Source organism: Myxine glutinosa, chromosome 6, assembly GCF_964187855.1.
Source record: "Myxine glutinosa chromosome 6, kmMyxGlut1.1, whole genome shotgun sequence".
Classification (NCBI taxonomy): domain Eukaryota; kingdom Metazoa; phylum Chordata; class Myxini; order Myxiniformes; family Myxinidae; genus Myxine; species Myxine glutinosa.
Genome location: NC_136266.1, coordinates 62,456,869 through 62,484,073, shown reverse-complemented (window position 1 = coordinate 62,484,073; position 27,205 = coordinate 62,456,869). Strand labels below are relative to the sequence as shown.

The 27,205-nt window shown below is 44.2% G+C and overlaps 1 protein-coding gene across 3 annotated transcripts in view; it reads left to right on the top strand.

Annotated features, from left to right (window-relative positions):
• Positions 1-26,226, top strand: part of LOC137429878 (uncharacterized) — a 67,051-nt gene extending 40,825 nt beyond the window's left edge. For all 3 annotated transcript variants that reach the window (XM_068120221.2, XM_068120222.2, XM_078779940.1), the window contains exons 3-5: positions 12,982-13,125; positions 24,234-24,344; positions 24,489-26,226. In XM_068120221.2, coding sequence (XP_067976322.2) covers positions 12,982-13,125; positions 24,234-24,344; positions 24,489-24,994 — 761 coding nt within the window. In that variant the 3' untranslated portion in view covers positions 24,995-26,226. The remainder of the gene's footprint in view (positions 1-12,981; positions 13,126-24,233; positions 24,345-24,488) is intronic.
• Positions 26,227-27,205: the final 979 nt, after the last annotated feature.

The window sequence follows — 27,205 nt, the reverse complement described above, 5'->3', positions numbered from 1 at the left end:
TTGGCACTATACAATCTTTGTTGTAGGCGTCATGCACTTGTCTGTGCACTCGGACGCGGCCATCTTGACGATAGACCAGAAATCTAGACTCGTCACTGAAGATCACGTGATTCCAGTGTCCTGGCTGCCATTGACGGTGCTCTCTGGCCCACTGCAATCGGCGCTGGCGGTGTTGTCTGGTCAGGCGTGGCTTTCTCAGGGGATGCCTGGCACGATAGCCTGCTTGAACCAGTCGTTGGTTGACTAGCCTTCTGGATACAGGCACATTTGTCAGTTGCTGCCACTCAGCCCTAAGCCGATTAGCTGACTTGGTACGGCCATTGCGGACTAACCGGTGCAGCTGGCGATCATCCCTTCTTGTGGTTCTGCGGGGACGTCCTGGCCTCGGTATTGGAGTAGGGACACCCTTCTGAGCATTTCGTTTCAGGATCTTTGACACCTGACCTTGGGTGATGCCATACTGCCAAGCAATAGCACGCTGTTTCATGCCGTAATTTCGTAAAGCCACCACTCCATGACAAACAGCATTGTCGAGTTGACGGACCATCTCCAGAGGAAGCGGCAATAACTTTTGGAGACGTGCAGCAGTTGTTTTCCACTAATACAGAACGCAACAACCCTTGTATACCCGACTATGAAGCCAATCAACAAATGCACCTGTCCGTACATTTTGCCACGCCACCTGTGATATAATCCTGTTATTGACTTCTTGCTGCGACAGACAATCAGTGACATGGTTCTTTTAACAAATAAATCACCAAAGTGTAAAAGAAACTCACCAGATTGATATACTGATTTAAGAAAGTAAACCCAAGTCAAGAAAAAAAAGATATTCCATATTAAATGCCAAGTCTGTATATGTATATATATATATCAATATCTATATATATATATGTATATATATATATCAATATCTATATATATATATGTATATATATATCAATATCTATATATATATATATATATATATATATATATATATATATATATATATATATATATATATATATATATATATATATTGTTACGGTACGCGGTTAAGGATGTTATATTTGCCGAGCGGAGGCTCCACGACCGAACAGTTGTTCCCCGACTAAACCCGATTCACCCAAACGTTGGCCGTATCGCGCCACAGATATTCAATGGGCAAAAGACTAAGACGACGAATGCAAAGAGGAGGAAGAAGAAGACGTACAGAAGAGTAACGGAGTTTATTATTATTTACACACACATAAGCAAAAAGAGCAGTCACGGGTATTTACAGCGGACATGAAAAAGCAGGTAACACAGTGCAAATTACGAGCTTATACTGACTTAGTTTACTACCCAGGACAGCACGAACAGAACAAACTCACGTACGCAAATTGATGGAAGGGTAGGAATCGTTTGGAGGGATGAGCAGGTGGGATCACAGGGCACAGCGAGCAGGTCCACTCCGGGCGGGAGGCGAGGAGGCGGCAGCTCCTTGTATTCGGCTTTACAGCGCACGCCGGCAGCTCCATGTATTCGGCTTTACTGCGCACGCCAGCAGGGTCACTCGGCGGGTTGAAACGGGGCTGGTTGAAGCGGCTCTTTGTCAAAGGCTTTTCGTATCTCTCACGCAACTCCGGTGCAACTCTGAACTCTCTCCCGGTGGACTGCCAACCCTCTTACGCACCTGGACTCATCTGCCGTATCTCTGGTCTAGCTTGTCCCAGCGATCGTCGCACCCTTCTGTCCAAAACCTTCAGCGCGGGTCTGACATGCCCTCCTCGGTTTCGGTACCGCCCTCCCCCCCGTGCTCTGTTTCGTGACCTTGTATGGTAATCCCACGGGCTTGTCTCCTTATTTGGGCATGGCGCCGACGGCACGCCCCTCGTGGCGAGCCACGGGCTTGTTTCCTTATTTGGGCATGGGGCTGAACAGCCCCGCCCTTCGTGGCGCGCCCTGGGCTTGCCTCTCCCGGGCGACCCCGCCCCTCCTGTTCAAACAGAGCACGGAGCACATATTCACTATCGCAGCGAAATGAGAGGGCGTGCACCCCACGCTTGTGAACTGTTTTACCCACAGATGGAGAGTTTGGCTGGGAAATGGAAGTATTGAAGGGGAGCTATTCTTAATTGATTCGGTGCAATGGAGTGTCCTTCTAATGGAAGACAAGGCCTTACTCTAAAACACATAATAAGATATAAGCTACTGAATACACAACTCTGGAGGCAGGAGGGGCCATATTCAACCAATGTTACACAACAATTTACCACTACAATACACACAATCAAAAAAAATACAATCCTCATATCCGCAACAATATATATATATATATATATATATATATATATATATATATATATATATATATATATATATATATATACATATATATATATATATATATATGTATATGTATATATGAAGAGCTCTTTTCCAAAACGCTATAAATCCATTTGGAGCATTTTGTGTAAAATGAGAATTTCTGCACAGCAAAGAAAAGAAAGCAAACTTCCTTTTTTTTCTGTTTCAATGTTTAATATGCAAATATTAGAACATATCAAAGAACAAACTGAAAATCTAGTAATCTTTTTTCACAACAAATTAACAAAAATAATGAAGTTTTTTTCCAAAACGCTATATATCCACTGTGTGACAGTTCTTAAAAAACACCACAAGTCCAATGATGGGCGTTTCTCAATGTCAGACTTGCATTGGAATGCAGGTCAGCCCTGTCCGGGCTCTTCATCACTGCTGGAGTGCTGGCTGCATCAGCCTCGCTCACCACTGACAAAGCAGAATCATAGAACGCCCAGACTTCGTCTGACGCTCCTATTTCCGCAAGGAGTGAAAACACATCACGCTTCTTCGCCTCTTTTACAGTGGTCTGCATTGGTAATGGATCAGGTCTGAATTCAGCCCATTTCTTGCCCCGTTTCAAAACACTGTGGTGGCAGTATTCAGCACTGTAGGAAGTTTTAAAACCCACTTGGCCATTTGTGAATTCTAGCATGCGGGCCTCACTAATTTTGAAGGTTTTCTTCGTCCTCACATGATGTTTGGTTGCTGATCGGTAATCAAACGACTGCCAGTCCTTTCCATACACGTAGACATTCCCAAATGTTTTCAAAATTGAGCAGTACTCTTCTGGGAGCAGGATGGTGTCCACTTTCCTAACTCTCTGTTCAATTCTCCCAAATACTCTATCTGCTGGTAAAAAGCTGTGCCCCCTAATTGGAAAGGTGTACTCAATCCTGAGACCAGGAATTGTTTGCTGAAGTGCCAAGAGCATGGATGCCATATTCATATTCTTATTTTGTCCAAAACATGAATCGCTGAACAAGCGAAGGCTTTTTTTCTCCCGAAGTGGACCATTGAGTGGGTGGCGGAAGCAATGATCCAGTGCGGAAGCTGTCATATTGCTGTCCTTTTTGTTTTGATTTTCCAGCCAGACATAAAGGTGGACATCCTCCTTGAGCTGTTTGCTCTCCTTACCATGATGCACAACAACACCAAACAGGTAAAGGTAGAGTTGTCTGGAATAATAGGCTTGGCCTATTGGTGTTTTGGGCAAAATTAGATTTTGCATCATGTCGAAGCAAACAGTCACGGAGTCCTCTTCGTCCCTTCCCAGCTGGTCATAGAATGCTCGTGCTCTTCGCCGATGCAAAATGAACAAGGCTGTTTCATTTTGCTTTTCAGCTTCTGACATGTTTGGATCCTTTATTCTCATCCTGTATTTGGCACAATTGGAACAGGCATCTGTGGCAGGATGGCCAAAGCCGAGGTTGAATTGGGATGAGAAAACGGAATAGTACAGAGAGTAGCTGGTTTGGGCGTGGTTTTGTGCCTCAAACAGCTGGTGCATTTTGTGCACACTCAAGTCAGTGGGGAGATATTTTCGCCCTGGAGCCCCCCTACGGCTGTAATGACTGGCCCTGCAGGTGAATGTTCCAATGTGATTGGAGATCAGATCCCTCTTGCTGTTGTTGATGTCTACTTTTCGGGCGCCTCCCCTTCTTTCTGGGCGAGCCTCAGCAGTCTCCGCGTAATATCGGGCCACCCGGGACACTCTGTCCTTGCTGTTCCCTGAAAAAATCAAAAGAATAATGCAATACCTGGTATAAAATGGCTAATATCGTATGGGGTGCAGGGGATCAATCTTGTGGAACCGATAGACAGAAATAATTTTGACTGTGGCTGTTTTAATCAGCCCAGCAAAGTTGCAACCACCTCGATTCCGACGTAGAATCTGCCTGGAGATGCTGTGAAGCGGTGCTAATAATTTTTTTATGCATGATCATCGCTGACATACGTGGATTATGTAAATATTTTAAATGTTATCTGTGGTGGAGAATCTGGGTGCATGCATAATGGTGTGCAAATAGTAAACGCGAATAACATTCAATGAGCTTCCAGATGAAAGATATCTGCAATGAAAACAATACAAAAACTCACCCAGTACTGAGACGAATGTGTCTTTACAAACAGGAAGCTTGTCTGGGTGGTTCACCGTCAGCAGACTGAACTGCGCGGAAACATTCCTGTTTTTCCTTCTGCCAACTGTATCCACCTTCTTGCGATGCCGCTTAACAGACGTGATTGTCATCAGCTGCAGAAATTCCCTGTCCTGATCTGCTTTCTTTGAGTTTCCGTATAATTTGTCAAAGTTCAGTCTGAGGTCGTCTTCTGTGAGCTTATCAGCGTGACAACGATTTTGATTTTTTTCAGCGGTGTGTTTACATGCCACAGTTGGAACTTTACCAGCACCAGAATGGCGAATTTTCTTAGCTTTTTCCCGTTCATGGTTGTCCTTATTCAACTTACGCTTTCTTCCTCCCGGTGAAAGCACCACTGCTTTGTCCATCCCATCAAAACTGTCCATTTTACAGAAAATTACGTCCAAGAAAATTACGCCACAGTCAAACAACGGAAGTCGCCATGTTGTGGAAAATTCCCCACGCGGATTGGCCGACAGGCAATATCGCGGTTTGGAATAAAAGTGGCATGGCGTTTGTCGCACTTTGCAAAAAAGATCTAAACTGGGCTGCGTAAACTAACGGGAGATATCACGTTTTGAGAAAAAACGAATGTGTGATATTGACCGACTATCTGTTCACGAATGTTGGAGCTGGTAATCGCTTTTTTTTTTTTTTGGCGTTTATCGCGTTTTGGAATAGAGCTCTTCATATATATATATATATATATGTATATATATATATATATATATATATATATATATATATATATATATATATATATATATATATATATATATATATATGTATATATATATATATATGTATATATATGTATATATATATGTATATATATGTATATATATGTATATATATATATATATGTATATATATATATATATATATGTATATATATATATATGTATATATATATATATATGTATATATATATATATATATGTATATATATATATATATATATATATATATATATATATGTATATATATATGTATATATATATGTATATATATATGTATATATATATGTATATATATATATATATATATGTATATATATATGTATATATATATGTATATATGTATATATATATGTATATATATATGTATATATATATGTATATATATATGTATATGTATATATATATATATATATATGTATATATATATATATGTATATGTATATGTATATGTATATATATATATATATATGTATATATATATATATATATATATATATATGTATATGTATATATATATGTATATGTATATATATATATATATGTATATAGATATATATATATATATATATATATATATATATATATATATATATATATATATATATATATATATATATATATATATATATATATATATATATATATATATATATATATATATATCGTTACGGATCTCAGACGTCGGCTCTCCCCTTATCAAGAGGGGGTTAATCCGCTGGTCTTTTAGCTGGCCGACGCGACCCTGGGGGTTTTAACGTCCTTCCCGGCATGGCGTTAGGTAGGGTTTTTAGGCCTAGGGATTCGCGACTACCTAAGTACTAACGCCGACCGGAAACGAGGGAATAACTCCTGCCAGAATCGCGGATATTGATGGAAACGCCGAGCGGATAGTGATCCGTGATCCGAGCTGTTAACAAGTGACTAGACCTGATTCTAAGCGGTTGCGATCATGCCACGCTTACCCAATTAGAGAAAAGACTGATGCGATCGGATTGAGAGGAAACCAGGAAAATAGGAAGAACAGATTGGTTTATTAATTATGTACAAAGAAGAAGAGGAAAAGAAAGAATGTACAAGAAAGAAAGAGGAAGGAAAAGTAAACAGGGCAGCCTTAGACAGTCTTACTCTATTCCCTGGACACGGGCCCGATTGCTCTCAGATTCCGTCTCAGACTCCAGACTCACACGGGGATGCAGATGGTAGGGTAGAAGGTCCGGCGATGGTGTCCAGGCTCCAGTCCAGCTCCGGTCCAGCAGACGAAACCCGGCAGGCAGCTCTTCACGTAGTGTAACGCGAGCGGACAATTATGATGCCGGGGGAAGGCTGGTATACTGGCGTACGTAATATGCGCACTACTCGCTCCAAGCGCCCCTCCCCAATGTCCTGCACGCTGCAGTTCGTGGCAATGCGTGCCGCGCGCTCGCCCTTAGTACAGCGGGTTGCCACAGCGCGTCTCTTTGAAATACCACTGCTTGGCTTCTGTTCCCTCGTAAAGCGCACGTCCCAGGTCAAGCGCCTCTCTCTCCCCGCTCAGACCTCTTTAATGAGCGCTGCTTCATAATTCTTCCCATCAGACCTCTCAACCACGATAAGTCCTGTTTGACGAGTGCTGCCGCATAAGTCCTTACGAGGGCTTTGTGTTCGCGCTTTTATAATCAAGCCAGCGAACGCTCTCGAAGCCCAAAAGCCACGCCTGTCAGGCGAGCTCACTCCAGCCCTGGTTGGCTGGTTATGGCTTACCGGGCCCACCCTGACGGCTGGTTGACATGGCCGCACCTCCATCCTGGCGCTCCGCCCTCTTCTCGGGCCTTACCTCGTGGGTTTCTGGGCTGGTTTTGGCGCAAGCCCAGCAAGGTTGCAAACGCCGCTGGCCCTAAAGGGCGAGGGCGATGACTAGCGCTTAATGACGTTGCTTGGAGGGGAGGCTGCCAAATGGACGGAAGGGCCTACTCTTATTTGATTGACGCAACGCAGATGCAATTATTGGGAATGGCCTTATCTAAACACATATTATGAAATAACTGACGTCCTATGGTGACCTACGTGTTGCTTGTGGTCTACCTATGGGGTGCTACCTTTAACCTTTAATGATGTTATATTTATTTACAAGTGTGGGTTCTCAAAACCGCAACACTGCACCCCTCCTCTTGCCAGGCTCGGCCCGAGCCAATCCGAGACCTGGGTCAGGACTATCTTTTAACAATTAGTGTGATGCTTAGGTGTAGTTACCCTCTACTTTTAACCTACTACCCCTGAGTGCGACAGTTTTAACACTAGATATGTCCCCCCTGCTGCGTTGTGTCCTACCTAACTGACTCACGCCCACAATTAACCGAATTACGGAATTATTTTCAAGCTAAACATTTAAGCCGGTGGGGAGCATGTTATTTACAAGACACTACTAGTTATTTACAAACTGCAATCCAGGACCTGTCTTTTGTGGGAAAAAGAAGAGAGATTTTGAGAAGAGGAAATGCCAATTGCAATGCACTGCACCGACACACCATACACCCATATGCACAATAAATGCACCATAATTTAAAAATGCATGAAAAGCACTATCACCAATGCACCAAAAACATTTCAAAGTTATAAAGGATGATGTCTTGTCCTTGACTTGACTGCTGGGCCGATGGATCCTGGCTTGATCTTCTTACTTGATGGATTAATTAATAAAAAGGGCACAAACCGCGTCCGCTTTTTTATTTATGGCCAGCAGGGCCAACTCAGGTGGTCCGCCTGCATGGCATGTGCGCCACTTAAGAACAGTGGTCCGCCAACAAGATACCACTGGTAGCAATGGTCTGCTCCAGTCAAGGTGCCAGGCCACAGAACGTGTGGTCCAAAGGTGCCAGGCCACAGAACGTGTGGTCCATATGGTGTATCAGTGCAAGCAGGCAGGCAGGCAGCAAGGTGCAGGCAGCAAGAGTGCGGCCGCACAATTCAGGGCACCTGCACACTCCCCTCGCACAAAAGACCATGGTCCATGAGTGGGGAGGCAGACAAAGCAGAAGTTAGCGGGGGGCAAGGGCGCAAGGGTACACACAATACAAGGTAATGCGACATGAAGGGCGCGGGAGAGCGAGCTGAGAAAGCTCGTCCCTACTCGTTCGTCACCCCCCCCCCCCCCCCCCCCCCCCCATGTCCATCTACACTACCCTTGCCCTTCCCCGTATTTACACAATTTACAATTTACAAATTTCGTCTCTACTGTCTCGTCCCCCATATCTCCCCTAAACCAAATTCGTCAACCAATCCCTCCCAAGAACGAAGGGATGGAATCACATACAATGTCTCACCCACGTCAAGATGCGTCTTACATTCCAAATACTTGCAAAACCTCGTGCGGAGTCCTATCACCTCGGTGAGTGGATGTGGATGGTGCGAAGACAGTTTCTCTATCTTCTAAATGACATTAACACACTTAAACTACCCGGGGTCTCGCCCTGCCAATCCATTGACCACTTTTACACTATGTGGTTCTAAAAACCAATTCCCATTGCCCATACTGTGGTGCTCTCCCAATTTTGGGGTCTCACTCCCCCCATTTTTCTATCTGTGCCCTCGCACAATTTCGGGGCTGGGTCGTGTGGCTCTCCCAGCAGGTCTACTTACCTGCGCCCCTCCGCCACTGAACGTCGCCACCCGAGCTTGCCTAGATCCTCACCCTAATCTACCTGGGGAAGGCCCTCCCTGGCGCTTACCCCCTCGATGCCCTCTCTGGCATTGGGCTACCCGGGTCCTCTCCTGGGATCCTCGGGCCCCGCTGAACTCTACACAACACTACCTGGCTCCCAGAGCCTACCTGCGGCGTCACCTGGCCGACAGACTACCAGTGGTGGAGTGCTCAATAACCACACGCACTAACAGGCTCACACGCCCATCCATTCCACTTCACTTATGCACCCAACAAGACACTACTTTGCAACTACACGCACCACAGATGTCAATATCCAACCAAAATTTACCTACTCCCCCTACCTACTTTTAAACTACCCTCCCCGGCCAGGTATTCGTGAAGGGGTCCATCCTGCCCCCATTCACTCCTTCGCACCATGCACTCCACACTACTCACTCCACACCATTTATTCCATACCACCAAGCTCTCTTGCACACTCTTGTGCTCTCATTCCTGTTTCCCACTTGCACCCTTTGCAAGTCATTCACACATCGCCATTGCACACATCCTCAATACTCTACTCATACACTTTCACACGCACACACATCGCTCTCAAGCAATGCCTCATTTGCTCACCAGCACTACAAGGACTTCCAATCACAATGCCTCATTTCCGCCTAAACCTCAAGCTCATACACACAGCACCATCTAGCTATCTACTCCCTTCTAATACTAGTGCTTCCCGTCATCCCTTATACGAAGCACTCCCTCGTTATTATCATCCATCTAATCTCTCTACATCCCCACTACTTGTACAATGTCACTACTTAAATCTCAAGTCTCCTAAAGTCATCTCTAGATCCCTAACGATTATCCTAACCCGCCCTGGCTAGTTCATACCGCCAAACCCCATAATACTACTGCTCCTGTGCCCCAATTGAATGGTACAACTACCATTCCTATCACTACCACTACTAGTTGTCCATTAAACTTGAGCCTCTTGGTGCGGGAATGCATTTTCACTGCTCGGCTTCGAAAAGCCAGCAATGCGTGCGGATGGTCAGTCTCCAGTTGGTTGGGTCCATCCGGCATTTTGGATTCTGGGGAGGAGGCATACTCGGACCGAGGTTCCAGGTGCCATCCCGGCGCGGAGCCTTTCGGTCTCCGGCCCGATGACCCAACCTCCCCCGGTCGGAGCACCGCGCCCGCCAAGGGGCGAGGTCCGACCTGGCCTTTCTCCCCCGGAATCATGCTGGTCGCCGCTACGACGCGGCACCGACCATACAGGGCGGAGCCCGGCCCGAATCGTGCACGGCGCTCCTTGCAAGAGCGCCGCGGCAACGATCCCCGCCGGCCCCCGCAGCACACAAAGAACACCACGCCCCGAGAGTTCGCGTCGGCTATACGTCGGCCTAAGCGCTGCCCCGGTCAGCGTCGATGCTCGATTCGCATTCTCCCATCCACACCTCGCGACCAGTTCTACACTCACACATCGAGGCGTCTCCATACACTCCCTTATCACACACTCCTCTGTTACACACCTTTCTTCCACGCACTCCTCCCGTGCACTCTCCCCCGTTACGTACTCCGTAACCACCACGGGTGTGCACTCTTGCATCCACCCACTCAGCGCACACCTACCCACGGGTGTGCAATCTCCTGTCGCACACCCAATCACGCGCTCTGGTGTGCATCCCCGCACACTCTCCACAACCAACTCTGGTGTGCATTCCCGCACACTCTCTCCATCCATCTCACTCTCTGTATCACGCTCACTCTCACACATACACTCCATTGTGCATTCTCCCTCACTCTCGGTTTCATACTCACGCTCCGACGCCGTTCGCACACGCGCGCCATTTCCTCTCACACAGCGCACCACGGACCTTCCACAAGCGCCCGGGTGACGCCGGGATCCCAAGCGTGCGAAAAATCCTCTCGCGCCAAACCTTTTCGCGCCATATACAGCCCGGCTTACCTTCGGGATCCTCTTCTCCACACGCACCTGCAAATCTTTATTGGGATTAGCAAGTACGGCATCATGATGCAAACACGGACTTTGGGCATATTCCATTTCATCCTCCCGCGGTTGCACTTCTAAGTCCGCCGTCTTCTTAATCCCGATTTCCACTATAATTATTTCATTCTGTTTTTCCTTGACGACCGCTAGCGCTAATAAAATTTTATTTTCTACTTCGGCGGTCGTCGGCTTCTCCATACCCCGTGTTGCGATTTCTATACCAGTCCACGTATCTGCGCTTTGCTCAGCCTCGCTTTACCCGCGCTCCTCAAGCTGTGCTACCCCGTCGCATACCCGTGTGCCTTTCCCGCTCGACCTGCGGTCTCTGTCCTTCCCCAATGCTTTTATTTCACACCTGGCTTCCTCCCTCGCTAACCCCTCGTTTATTTCTCTGGCTTGGCCATTCACGTCCTTCAACTGGCCCCCCAATTTGCTTCCGAATCCCCCCAATTTGATTTCTAATCCCAATCCCCCCAATCCCCCCAATATATATAAACATTTTATCAAAAAGGTTGTTGCAGTATATTTCCCACTTTTGGAAATGAGGTGAGGCTGACGTTTTGAATGTTCACCTTTCATTGAACAAAGAGAGCTCCTTTACTTTGATAAAGGGCTAACAATTTAAACACTAGCCGCACCTTGTTTCCCCTGGTGCTAAACCTGCACTATCAACTCCTGGTTGATAAAAAAAAAAATTTTGTTTATCTTGTCCACTGACACAGACCAACTCGCCTTAAAAGAGACTAGGGCATGCCCGTACTATATCTATATCTAAAATTATATCCCCCCCCTCTATTTACATGAAATGGTTTGGTCCAAAGCGAACGGCTTGCGAGTACGGTGACAATCCCCCCCCTCTATTTACATGAAATGGTTTGGTCCAAAGCGAACGGCTTGCGAGTACGGTGACAATCCCCCCCCTCTATTTACATGAAATGGTTTGGTCCAAAGCGAACGGCTTGCGGAGTTTGGTAAAGAAATCGCCATAGCGTGCACAAACGCGCAGGAAAGCGAAAGAATCGCAAATTAGTTTTAATTAGTTTTAAAACATAGTTGAACGCCAACATAGTTTGCCAACGTGAAATAAATGAATACGCTCTCAAATGTGCCGTCCGAGGCAGAGTCTGTTCGGCACGTTCGGCACACGTGATAGCTCGCTGCTCTCTGATTGGTTGAATCGTTTTTTGGACATAGCTCGGTAACTACTTGTCCGATTAATATGAAACCTTGAAAAGGCACATCCTCGGGTCCCCAGCAATATACCTGGCAAGTTTAAAGTACTAGGGCATGCCCGTACTATATCTATATCTAAAATTATATCCCCCCCCTCTATTTACATGAAATGGTTTGGTCCAAAGCGAACGGCTTGCGAGTACGGTGACAATCCCCCCCCTCTATTTACATGAAATGGTTTGGTCCAAAGCGAACGGCTTGCGAGTACGGTGACAATCCCCCCCCCCTCTATTTACATGAAATGGTTTGGTCCAAAGCGAACGGCTTGCGGAGTTTGGTAAAGAAATCGCCATAGCATGCACAAACGCGCAGGAAAGCGAAAGAATCGCAAATTAGTTTTAATTAGTTTTAAAACATAGTTGAACGCCAACATAGTTTGCCAACGTGAAATAAATGAATACGCTCTCAAATGTGCCGTCCGAGGCAGAGTCTGTTCGGCACGTTCGGCACACGTGATAGCTCGCTGCTCTCTGATTGGTTGAATCGTTTTTTGGACATAGCTCGGTAACTACTTGTCCGATTAATATGAAACCTTGAAAAGGCACATCCTCGGGTCCCCAGCAATATACCTGGCAAGTTTAAAGTATATCGGACCCGTGGTTGTCGAGAAACAGCGGTCACAGACATACAGACATACATACATACATACATACATACATACACACAGAGATTACTGGAATTATAGATAGATATCGGACCCGTGGTTGTCGAGAAACAGCGGTCACAGACATACAGACATACATACATACATACATACATACATACACACAGAGATTACTGGAATTATAGATAGATGAACATTCCATTGTATTGAATATGAACTTTTGATTTCCAAAATAGCATAATTTGAAATCTACAACTGTTTTGAATGTTTACCATGCCATGGCTATTTTGGGAATGCAGATGCAGAAAACCAGGTGGATCCCAGCGTTTTTCAATGTGGCAGTGTTCTGACATCATCAGAATCTTTTGGCGCTGTGACTGATGAACAAAAAGCATGCGGATCATTGACGAATGAGTTTTTAAATATTCGATCCCCGAAGGAAGGTAGGTACATGTTTACACATAAGCAGAGCAACATACCAAAGGATACAATTTCCTTTACCTACATTGGAACCATTGTGATTATCAGGTCAATGCAAAGATATATTTTTGGTAAACTGTGTAGTCGTGTGTAAGGGTCAACAGAGATGATTACTGTTACGATGACCCATAGCCATAGCACTTTTGCAAACTGAAATCATAAAACGAAGCTACAGATATCTTGAAAATGTTTCGGATTTACTAAATAATATGTTAATTGTTAATCTCTGGTTGTGCCGAGTACTTGATTAACTCTTCTGAATGATTTTCATGGAATTTCAAATAAGTACATAAATATTTTCAACCTTTGCAATCTTATAATTAGGGTACCAAGTCTTCCAGGCTGAGACTCTGTTGTTTTTCTTCTGCTTATTACTTGCAAAATCGAAGATTTTTCAAGTATATTGGTCGGTTGCGTTTGTGGTTCTGTCTGTCTGTCTGTCTGTCTGTTTGTTCGTCACCGGCCTACAGGTCACAATTTTCAACCGATCTTCACGAAACTTCACCAAATGGTAGAGTTGGTCAAAAGCAAGAAGCCTATTGTTTTTTGGGTCAAAAAGTCAAAAGGTCAACATAGGCCAAAGGTCACCAACTTTGCTGAATTTCTAAAATCCTCAATTTTCATCCGATTGACTTGAAATTTGAAGAGGACTTGCATATCTGGTCACTGAATTCAACCACAAATTACATTTTAGGTAAGCATAGGCCAAAAGGTCAACATAGGCCGAATTTCTAAAATCACCAATTTTCATTTGATTGACTTGAAATTCTAAGAGGATTTACATATATGGTCACTAAATTCAACCACCAACTATTTTTGAAGTCAACATAGACCAAAAGGTCAACATAGGCCAAGCTTTTAAAATCCTCAATTTTCATCCGATTGACTTGAAAATTGAACAGCATCTGCATATCGAGTCACTAAATTGGGAAACATACTATTTTTGAGGTCAAAAGGTCAATGGTCAACTCAAGGTCAACCTTCCACAATCATCACTTTACATCTGAAAAATCGTCACTTTTCTTCCTATTGACCCGAGCTTTGATCAAGATTTTCAATTTTAATCTTGATGAAATGGACAAATTGCTGTATCAATGGAATTTTTTTTCTTTGGGGTGGGGGGCGGATTTTGCAAGTATCGTGCTCCGCATGACTTCTTCTTGTTACTTGCAAAATAGAAGATTTTTCAAGTATATTGGTCGGTTGCGTTTGTGGTTCTGTCTGTCTGTCTGTCTGTTTGTCTGTCTGTTTGTTTGTCACCGGCCGACAGGTCACAATTCAAAACCGATCGTCACGAAACTTCACCAAGTTGTATCGGTCGTCCCAATTGAGAAGCCTGTTGATTTTGAGGTCAAAGGTCATCTGCAGGTCAAATTTCTAAAATTGCCATTTTAAATCCGATTGACTTGAAAATTGAATAGCATTTGTATATTGAGTCACTAAATTTGGAAATGAAGTATTTTTGAGGTCAAAAGGTCAAAGGTCAACTCAAGGTCAAATTGCAAAAATCATCAATTTTCATCTGAAAAGCTGTCAATTTTCAACCGATTTACTTGAAAATTGAACAACATTTGCATATTGCCTCACTGAATTGGGAAACCAACTATTGTTGAGGTCAAAAGGTCAAAGGTCAACTGAAGGGCAAACTTCCAAAATCATAAATTTTCATCTGAAAAAACCGCCAATTTTGATCTGATCGACTTGGAAATTGAACAGCATTTGCAAATTGTCACTAAATAGGAAAACCAATTATTTTTGAGGTCAAAAGGTCAAGGGTCAACTCAAGGTCAAACTTCTAAAATCATTTTTCATCTGAAAAATCATCACTTTTCATCCTGTTGACCCGAGCTTTGATCAAGATAGTAAATTTTAATCTTCATTAAATGGACAATTTGCTGTTTCAATGGAAAACCTTTGGGGGGCGGGGGGGGATTTTGCAAGTATCGTGCTCCGCATGACGTCTTCTTGTTATTATATGTTATAACCTATGTCATGTCGCAGGTCTACAAGAGCTTTGTGTGGCTGTTGGTGTGGGTGTGGTTGTGGTTGTTGTTGTTGTGGTCAATTTTCGAAATGTGCACCCATTGGTCAGACAGCTGCTGGACCACACCCACATCTGTCGCATAACTCCACCCTAGTGCCGAGACAAAATGATATGGCTGCCATCTTGTTTCCGGGGCCTAGCACATTATAGGCCTCTGCTGATTATAATACACTGTGCGGTTTTGTTACATCAGATTTTATTGACTTTGTTTGGGTCGGGTGTTAAATTATTAGTGAGGTTTAATCAAGGTAGTACGCATCTGCCTAAAAAAATTGTGTTACGTAATTTTTGAACGGTACCACATGCGTGTTTTCCAATCAGCCCATTGCCGGATTTTTAAAGCCAATTCCATCGCGCTTAATGGCAATGTCCCGTACCTCAAATGACCACTTACAGGTTTTTACGAACAAAAGGTTTATTAATTACCACAGCGAGAGCGTGAGGGTGGAAACTTGGAAACTGACTGCACCTCTGATGGTCTTGAGGCCCAAGCCTAGATCTACTGCAATCTATATACTCCACAGAGGATAATAACATAACCCTTCCTGTTGCTCCTGTTCGGAGTGGGTGCATTAGTTGCCTGAAACCAGACCCTGCTATCGATCAGACTCGTAATTGATATTGACCCAAATCATGAAGACCCTCTCGGGTAAAATGAATGAAGGATAAAATATTGAGCTGAAAACGATGGTGACGGCCAATTTTTGAAACAAGGTGCCCAAAGTGCCCGTTTTTTTAAACTTTTAGGTGCTCAGTGGACTTTCTATGATTATCCCGCTAATTTTGACAGGCAAAGTGATATATTATCATCTCGGTGGGTATATGATACCTCAAGGTGCAAAGAAAATGGTTGACATCAAAAATATGTTCCGTGTGTCCATGAAACGAAGAGAAAGGGAAATTGCAACATGTTACTGGACCTCACTCACTTCCAGGTTTGCTCTCAAATATTTTGTGCAATATGGAGCCAGCCCCCTGAAAGACCTGATATCATTCAAAGAGGACATTGGTTGTATTATTGTATACACCTCTTTTTCACCTCGAATGTGCACTTCAATCAATTGGCACAGTTCTTCGACTGGATCATCATCCTCATCAGATTTTGGATCCTTCAATTCGTTGCCAATTTGGCGTTTCCAAGCGGGACTCAGGAAAGGCCAGTAGCATGTCTTTTTATGATATCCTACATCGGCTGGTAGCAGATATTTTAGTGCTGGGGTAAAAAGTATTCTCTTTGCTCCTGCCGGATACTTTACATTGTTGTTTTTTATATGAGGTTCGACATACTATTTCGGTGTCGATTTGGCCTTTTCCATCAATCAGATTGCTTGCACTGGTAGACGTCTTCCCTTTGGGTACTTTTCTTCATTGCATATTAAGCATTTCAGATCATCTCGCTTTGAAGTATAGCCAAGCTTGCTATGTCCGCTTCTTCTTTTCTTCACTGGGGAAATATCCTGCTCTATCTGATCATCTTGTTGCATCTCTTGACATATTGGGTATCTTGAGTGATTGGAGTTTGTGGCATAAGAAAGGTGTATTTGAAAAATTTCGACTTGCAGGACTTATGTGTCCGGTGTTAAACATCCTGTGACCAATCTACTTTGTCGAACACACAATTATATTCATGATTGGCATTTTTCCATTTTTTGCAAACTGCATAAATCATTATTCATCTGTTATTCTTTGAAACTTTTTCCTGGTGACATGATGTCTTGCAAGCCTTCAAAACATGTCTTGCACCGAACACGACCACTACAAACGTGAGTGGGGTGGAACGCTGGTTGTGGCAGTCTTGCTCTTGTTCCATCCGATGTCGATTGCAGCTCGATATTGGTCCTTCTCTCTGGACAGTGCTGGTCACATGACAAGGGGACAGCATTTAATAACCATTGCTGTTGCATGTTTTACGAAACAGAAATATAATAACCTGTGGAACTTTTTGGGGTCCAAGCGAGTGTCGTAAGGTAAGTTGTCGGTAGGAGGTTCAGAAATTCCTCAATATAATTATGATTTTGAAATGTGATCGACCTGGACCTTGCTCCCGAATCCAGAAGTGAACATATGACGATGGTTTGCTGGTTGGATATCTCGATACAATTGTGATTTAACATTATATTTTGATATAGTAATACTGTCGGATTAATTTGTGATTGGAATAATGAATGATGCTGTTTGGAATGAAAATAGAGAATGTGCTGTCAATGCCTGACGTTCGACTGAAAGTGGCACAGGAATGTCAATGGTTCATCATTTGCCATTCGCCGTTTTTTTCCCAAATCATTCACGAACCGGCTGTCCACGCCTGAAATCAAAAAAAATTATACTATCACTTCTGCATCTAGTTATCACCAGCCTTGGACGGATGAACCGAACCAGCTTTTACTCCCGAGGCGATCTCCCAATCTGGCGGTTATGACACGCGTGGGATGGAAGAAAGACGAAGCGTTTAACTTGACGAACACATGGGTTTATTCCAAAACCAAACCAAGAACATGACAACGAAAATGAAACTTTTTATTTTATTTTATTTTTTGTATACAGAATCGAGGCTCGTGTAAGAGATGACACATTGAACATGAAAACATGCAGAGACACATAAAGCATACAATGAAGGGAGCGGGAGACAAGAGGGGAAGAGAGAGGGAAGCACACAAACACAACTATAGTAGAGAACAGGGACGTCGATAGTTCTGTGGAAGGGGGATGGCTGGGGGAGGAGGAAAGGTACACGGTATAAAGCAAATGAACACGACAAGGAATTTCACTACTAGGAATTTCAGGAAAGAAGTTGGGGGTTGAAAGAGGCGGATTTGGGGTGTTATAACGGGGGTAGAAAAGATCAAGGTTTTGGATGGGGGAAGACAAGAGATGGTGGTGAACATCTGTTTTAAACACCTGGAGGGAGGGAAGCGATTGAAGAGAGTGTGGGAGATTGTTCCAGAGGTGCGAGAAAAGAGGAATGAAGGTGAGCAGAGAGTCTTGATTTTGGCAGTTTCACCAGAAGAGGATTGCTGGCAGATCTTGTGCATCGCATCCTACAGGAATATTTAGGGGACAGAGCACAGACAGAGCAGGGGGAGCAAGGCTGGAGAGGAGTCGATAGAAGACAGAAAGACCACCTACCTTGGCTGTGGTGAGAGAGAGAAAGGCCCTAAGAATCGGCTTCATCGTGGGAGATTCCAATTATTCTGAATGCTTTGGTTTCAACAGCGTGAATCCGAGCTTGGTGTGAGGCAAGAGCACCAGCCCAGAGTTGAGGGCAGTATTCCATTGAGCTGTGGATGAAAGCTTTTTATGTGGTGAGGACCTCAGAAGTGACCAGAAATTATTTACTACAATTATTTACAATAATAACTATTATTATTTACAAGAAAATAAAGGCGCGGGAATGAAAATAACGAAAATAAAACTGAGGTAAAAATGCTAACTTGAGGTACTTCCAACAGACACAAACACACACACAGGGTAAAGTAAGAAAATAAAAGTCCCTCTCCGGCACTTAGCTGGCCCAAAATGGATCCTTTGGAAGGTCGGCAGTTGTCGGACCCTGGAGCCACCCGCGCGGGAAACTCTAAAAAAGGCGGTGAAACCGAACGCCGAGGGCACCCAGGAGTGAGGTGAGTGGTGTAGCCGGCCCTCTTTCTCTCCGGTTCCTCAAAGTTTCCTTATTTTTCCGTCCACCGCTTCGCACTCCTTTGGCATGGGGAAGGACAGCGCGGGCTTCAGCTCCCCGAAGAGCCCAGCAGTCAAAGCTCTCTCACGATCGCCACACAAAACGCTGTCCTCCCAAGGACGCAAAAATGGCGAAGCTTCTTGCTCGCACTTTGCCCACGTCTCTTGCTCGCACTTTGCCCATGTCATCCGGCCGCGTCACTCGGGGGGTTGTGGGGGGGGGGGGGTGAGTGGGAGGGGGTGTGGCCTGCCGGTCCCATTCCCCGCCCATTCAACCATTTTCGCCCCGCCTCCCCTGGGCTGGTCTTTTCCGTATGTGTCCATGGAGCGTGAATACTAGCCGGCTGATGTTTTGCTTAGCCGGCAACTGTTATAAATGTTAGGGATGGCCACAGAGGGTATCACGAACAGGGGAAATTAATCTTAATCCCTTATACTAATTAACACGTCATTATCCCTCACATGATGAACATTTAAACACAACCTGAAGCTACATTTTCCCTACATAGTGCATCCTACACGTCACACGGTCCATACTATTTCCTATTCAATCATACCTTTCCTACGGTATTCTCTTACCTACTCCCATAAACGTAACAATACTTACATTATTTGCTAACTGATATCCCCACGGAGGTCGTACTATCCTCTTCAACTAAATTATATAACAAGCCCGGCTACGCCGTTGTTAGACTGTCAGTCTTGTTTATTTGGTCATGCGAGACCACAATTGACCCAAAGGACCACCTCCATGATTTCTCCCCAGTTGAAGTCTCGGTCTTCTCTTTTGAAAAAGAAAATCAATTAAATTGTCAGAAAAATAAAACAAAGTAGAAAAACGATTTCCACGATGAACATGAAGAACGTGAGACAATGTGCCTCATAAACCTATTTGACCAGACTTTTTTTTTCTTTTTCTTTTTTTTTAAATACTGAATCGAGGCTCGTGAAAGAGCTGACACTTAACCAAACAATGATTTAAATACATTTTACAATTCAATGTACATACATTTTTCTATTTATAACTTGTCATATTTTCATATGTCAACAATACAACAACAACAACAGGCATTTTAAGGCCATTTTCCCTGCAAGAGCGGGGGTTAGTCTTGCGGTCCCCATGACGATCTTCTCCATTTTGCCCTATTTTCTGCATCTCCCCTTGTTAACCCCCTTGCCCGCATTTCTTCTTCGACCATCTTTAGCCAAGTCTTTCTCGGTCTTCCCCGTCCTCTACTTCCTTCCACATTCATTTCCATCACTCTTCTCAACCAGTCACTTTCATCCTTCCTCAACACATGACCAAACCATCTCAAACTGTTTCTCTTCACAGCATCCATCACAGGCTCTATTCCCATCATCTTTCGCAATTCATCATTTGGCTTCCTCTCTCTCAACGATACTCCACACATCCACCGAACCATTTGCATTTCCACCCTTTCCAGCCTTCGTTGCTGCTCTACGTTCATTACCCATGTCTCGCTCCCATAAATCATAACACTTCTCACACATGCAGCATACACCTTTCCCTTCAGCTTCAACGACACTCCCCTCCTCGTCAACACGCCACTCAGTTTCCGAAACTTCTTCCATGCACATCTCACTCTAGCAACCGTTGCCGAGTCTGATCCACCTTCTCCATTCAGCATGTCTCCGAGGTAACAAAATGTTTTCACACCTTCCAGTTTCACGCCGTCTCCAAGATCCAACTCAACATTTCCTCCATCTGCAACTCCCTCTGTGCACACCTTACACTTGAATGTAGCTGCCACACTGGTTAATGATCCTCTCAAACCACTACATTTTTGATGAACCCACTCAGCGCACATTGTACATTTAATGGAGTTCACTCCGACACCCTTCCTGCACATAGCACATGGCCATTTCCCAGTTCTTTCCACCTCACCACATGCTTTACCACTTGCCATCACCTTTGTTTTTCCGATATTCACCTTCAGACCTTTCGTCTCTATACATTCCTTCCACTTGTTCATCTTCTCCTTCAGTCCATCCATACTTTCTGCAATCAACACCAGATCATCTGCATACAACAACTCCCACGGTAAACCCTCCTTTACGTTCCGAGCCAGTACCTCCATCACAGCTACAAATAGTAGTGGACTTAGTACCGAACCCTGATGCACTCCCACCTTCACCTCAAACTCACCACTGTTCCCGTCCTTCGTCCTTACAGCTGTGCGCGCTCTTTTGTACATTGCCATCACTACTCTGATCAACCATTCCTCCACTCCTAACTTCCTCAATGCCCATGTCACGACTTCACGTGGAACCCTATCGACTGCTTTCTCCAGATCAACAAACCCAAGAAACAACTACTTCCTCTTCTCCATGTACGTCTCCTGCAACTGCCTCACAATAAAAAGCACGTCTGTCATTCCTCTTCCTGGCATAAATCCAAACTGCATTTCGTCAATCTTCACTTTCTTCCTTATCCTCCTCTCCAACACCCTTTCCAATACCTTCATTCCATGCTCCAATAACTTTATCGCTCGATACGAGCCACAGTCCAGAGGGTCACCTTTCCCCTTGTATAGAGGGACGAGGGTACTCAGTTCCCAATCCACTGGAATGCGGCCTTCTTTCACCACCAGATTGCAGATCTCTGTCATTCTCTTCACACCCCAATTTCCCGCTGCCTTCAACATATCTCCCACAACTCCCGTCGGCCCTCCCGCTTTTCTACTCTTCATTGCTTTTATCGCTTCCTCAACTTCCTTCTCGGTTATCTTCTCTGCCGGTCCTAAAACTGGGTTACTCTCTATGTTGCCATCCCATTCATTCTCTGCATTCAACAGTATTTCCATATATCTCTTCCATCTTCCTTTAATTCCATCTGGGTCCACAACGATTTGTCCCACTTCATCCTTCAAGCAACTCCCCCCCATCACATCACACCTCTCTTTCGCTATCTGCTTTGCAATCCTGAATACCGCTCTCTGACCCTCTTCCAAATCCAAGCATTCTCCGAACATTTTCCTGCATGCCTCCTGCGCCTTTGCTACCTCTTTCTTTGCAGCCTTCTTGGCTGCCTTATAACTTTCATGCTCTTCCTTTTCTGCCCCTGTACCCTTTGCCTTCTGCCACTCCTTGAACTTCTTCCTCTTCTCGTCAATCTTCTTTCCAACTTCATCATCCCACCACCATGTTTCCGAGTGCCTCGGTGGTCCTTTTGTCCATCCACATACCTCACCAACGGCTCCCAACAGACTATCTTTCATTGACATCCAACCACTTTCAAGCTCAACCACATCATCCTCTGCCATACTCAGCCTCTCTTTTAATGAAGCCTCACTCAGCCTCACTCAGCCTCACTGTCACCTCTTTCAACCTTCACACCTTCATTCTCGGTTGGTACTTCACCCGCCGAGCTCTCCTCGCACCTTTCAACCTTATGTCGCAGACAACCAAGTGGTGCTGTGAAACAGCCTCCTCCCCCAGGATCACCTTTGTGTCCCAGAGGTGCCCCCTTTCTCGCCTATCCACCATCAGGTGGTCAACGGTTGTCGTCGACCCACCTCACGTGTATGTAACAAGATTATTATCCTCTTTCTGGAACTGAGTATTACAAATCAACAAATCAGCTCCATCAGCAAACTCCAAAATCCTTTCACCTTCTCCATTTCTCACACCATATCGTAACCCCCATGAACTCCCTCAAAACCGTCCATACTCCTTCCCACATGTCCATTCAGGTCTCCTCCCACCACAACAACTTCCTCATCTTTCACGTTTTCCATCAGCTTCTCTGTTGCACACCAGAACTTGTCCTTCTCTTCATCGCTTCGACCAACCTGCGGAGCATATCCCGAGATGACGTTCACCAATAGCTTTCCAATCATCATTTTCACCATCATCAACCTTTCACTCACTCTCGTCACACTCACCACACTGTCTACAAACTCCTCAGAAAACAGGACACCAACACCATTCACGCCCTCCAGGCACCCTTGCCACACAAACTTGTATGTCTGTCCCTGCCTACCATTCACCATTCTCACACCACTTCCCTTCCATCTCGTCTCCTGCACACAACATATGTCCACTCTTCTTCTGACCAATATTTCCACCACTTCTCCTGATATCCCTGTCATTGTCCCTACATTCCATGTCCCAAACCTCAGAAACCGATCTGCACGTCGGGCATCAGACTTTTCGTCGTCATAAATGGAGCGATTTCCACCCTTGCTTCGATCGGGTTCCCCACCTTGAGTTTTGACGAGAGGGAGTGGGGTCCCCCACGGGGTACTTCGGGCTGTACCCTGCCCATATGTAGTTGTAATTGTCATGGTTCTCTTTTTGAGGCAATGTTTTTATGGCCGGATGCCCTTCCTGACGCCAACCCTTTTAGTCGCCTCTTACGACACGCAGGGATACGGTGTACCTATTCTAAACCGGGGTACACACCCCGGTACATATGTCAACAATAATAGTGATAATTTAGCTTCATTTTACCTGTCATGATCTTTCCTGCACAAAGTTATCAGCCACATGCTGCTTTATTTAAATATGTGACTACAAGACAAATAAAAAACAGATTATTTTGCCAGGAAGATTGAAATATGCTATTATTTCAAGAAATAGTCCAACACTGAATTCATTTTTTCTTTGTCTTGTAGTACATGTGTGTTATTATTTTATGGCTACAGCCATTCGAGAGTTATGCATTTTGCTTCTATTACAATGGGATTATCAAGCTTTTTGATTGTGATCATTTTGAGTTCACAAATTATCCCAAAGTTGTGGTATCCTACCTCAGTGCCAAGATCGCATCGAAATCAAGTTACAATTTGCGTTATGCAGCACGACATACATCAAACTAAATCGTGATGTCATTGGCTCAAGATTACAATATTCCAAGGCATTAATGAGTGGCTGTCACGACAGTGAAAAAGCATAAATAGTCTGAAAACTGTTGTAGGGAAAGACTAAATGCCTCCATATAATCTCTATCTCCATAATTCTTGGAAATCATTTTTTTTGTGTGTTATAACACAAGGGCAGTCAAAATCTTTTTCGCCGAAGAAATGTTCCTGCATCAACAAAACTCAGCTCGGATAATAATTTTCTTATAATGAGTTTCCTGATGCTGGTGGAATGGAAGTCGTGTTTTTGCTTCTTACACAGTTCACTTAGTTTCGGAAAATGGCATTTATTTTACGTCCGCATGTGCTCAGTCCAATCCCTGAAATGTTGATACTAACGAGTGGTCTTTAACCTGTGTAGCATATGATGATATGGGGGGTGGTGGTGACAAGTCGAGAGCTAGAAAAGAAAGATGTCATGATTATTTAATTTTATAGATGCCTTGGGTTTACATTGAGTTGTATGCAGATGGCGCAAATGCTGTGAAAATGGAACTTTTACAAGAAAACGTTGCCTTGAGTTTGAAGGAAGAGCCATGGAACACTCAGAAGGCCCGCGACATTGCTTTTTCTATTGATGGTGAGCTGAACACGGCACGTGCTTTGTTGGGAAATTCCTTTTTATCCTGAAATATGTCAATGCATAACGTTTGTGACGTCATTACATTGTTCGCATCAACTGCTTTAATGCCACACGATTCCCTATTTACTCATTTTTTAACAGAACAATCGACGAGTAATATTGGGCGGTTAAATTCCGAGTGTGACCCAGCATTGAAAATAAAGGCTTCCATGAGGAACTCCGCAGTTGCACATCCCCACGGAGCATCGCAGGACACATTCAAGTGCAGATACTGTCATTACGACACCAACCTCAAGAGGAAACTGACTTTGCACATGAAGATCCACAGGAAGGATAAACTTTACGTGTGTTCCCTCTGTTGTAAGAGTTACACTCAGTCCTCCTCTTTGGTGGTGCACATGAGATCTCACACCGGGGAGCGTCCGTACGTATGCTCGATCTGTGGGAAATGTTTTGCTCACTCGAGTAGCTTTTACTTGCACAAGAACGTTCATAACGAAGATCGTCCATACAAGTGCACTCTCTGTGAAAAGGCCTTTAAATATTCCCATCATGTCAAGACCCACATGAATGTTCACAAAAAGGACTCGAATAAGTTGAAATTTTTAGCAACCTATGGTTTGGCCTTAGAAGGAAAACCTGAGTAAAGGTTGGTATGCTTCCCTGTGAGAGCCTTGTTCTTGATTTGAACTCCAATGGCAAAGGAAGTGGCTGCAAATAATTTACTGTAAAGCTTTGTTTATAATTGCTTCAAGTAGGACCACAAAGGTACTTCACGTGAATTTTGACCTGGAGGCTTGTTCATACAAGGTGAATTATTATATGTAGTTAATAAAACTTGTTTTTTATCGTTTTGGTAATAACACCTATAATCATGTGTTTCCTACTTTAATGCACATACCGAATATCGAGATGATGGCAAATGGAACAGAAAGAGGGTGGAAGAGCAAATAATTTTGACATTCCTGGTCGATATGACATCAAAGCTGTTGAAATTGATACAGGACGTTTTGCTCTGTATGGTAATGATTTCCTGACGAAGATATCCCTTTTACACAGCATTATTGGAGCATTATCCCTGGTGTTGGGCTAGTGGCTAGGGTGCCGGCTTAGGATCCTAGGATCCTGGATTCGAATCCCGGTCGATTGCTGAATTAACGCCAGGGGGGTTGACTCAGCCTGTCATCCTTCCGAGGTCGGCTAATTGAGTACCAGTTCACTGGTAATTCCCTGTTTGTCGTTAAAGGCGGCAAAAAGGGTTGGCGTCAGGAAGGGCATTCGGCCGTAAAACATTGCTTCAAAAAGGGGACCGAAAAACAACAACAACCACGGTTCCCGAAAAAAGGCCAACCCCCGCTTTGCGGGGAAAAATGGCCTCTAAAGGTGGTTTTTATTTTATTTTATTGGAGCAAGAGATAACAGGTTTTTTTTTTTGGTTTTTTTTTTGTTACACAGTTTTACCCACCTTGTCATTCTCGAATAGTAGGCGAGCTTTTGCCGGCACCCTGAACAAATTACAAATTCCCGCCCCCTAAGACAGGTAGCCTGTGCTGGAGAAGTAACCCATCCAAGATTGTAACCCCTAGCCAAGAAACCGCTTCAGCAGCCCGATGTGTTGAACGGTGAAAGGAATACAAACAAAAACATAGAAAACATTGTATAGTAATATTGTTGCGTGGAGGTGAATTGCGGGTAACGGCGGGTTATATAGACTTTTTTTGCCATTATTCATGTTTAACGTAAGTGTGTGGTTTCTGTGTGAAAACGATAAGTCCATGTCAAGGGTTGTGTTAGGAGATGGTAACTGTGATCCCCTTCCCACTGTATGTTTATAAACCCCTGCTATTCCCACTTTTAATAAACCACTACATCATTCCTTTGTCATCTGTCTGTGTGTTTTCCTCATAAAAAATTGTCAACAGCCAGGTTTCCTCATAACGAATGTCTATCTACACATTATAGCGATGCATATGTAGCCTCACAATTAATTATGTTATGCTTATTCTAAACAAATACATTTAAGGTTTGCTATAACGTCGTCAATGTGTCCCAAAAAAGTCTGACTTTGTTGGAAACAATTTTCCCATTTAAATTAATGTAAATAACATTTAATGTTCCAAGTCTAAAGTCTTTTGCACTGAAAACACCTTTAATAAGTGTAAAAAAACATTTTTTGTACATTTACATTCAATAACATCCTAATCTATAATAACATGCGTTACGCCTCGGTCCCCCGGTGAAGTGATGTGAGTTGACAAAGTGGAAGACGCAAGGCGGCCATCTTGGATTTTGACGTGGCGACCAATTTTTAATAGCGTTCTCCCTTATGTGTAGATTGTGAGAAACCACCGGTGAAACCACCTGTTCTCACCCAGATTTGGTGCCCCGCCCACCGCGTGACGTGGCCTCCTTGGAGCCTCACGCGATCGGGAGGCGATTCGGCACGTGATTGGTGGAGAGTCGAGAGAGCGCGGTCGCCATCTTATGCAACGGACGCGACTCTCGAAGGCTCCGAGTGGAAAATAGATAAAGGGATTTCCCTTAATCTTCACGACAGCCGCGTTGGGCTGATCGTTTACCGTTCTGTATTTTACGAGTGAGTAACTCCGGAAGAGAACGAGTGATTCCCGGATCTCGTGGATTGGAACCGTGAGTCAGATATTGCCTGCGTCGTGTTGGAGCTGCTGGCCGACCGTTCCTGCAGGCCTTGTGCGGTGTATTCCACTCTGTTACCCTCCGAGTCCCGGAGATCGTCGATTGGAACCGCGAGTGATCTTGCCTGCGTCCTGTTTGGAGCTTCTGGGGCCGACAGTTCCTGCAGGCTTTGTGCAGTGTATTCCATTCTGTTACCATTTATG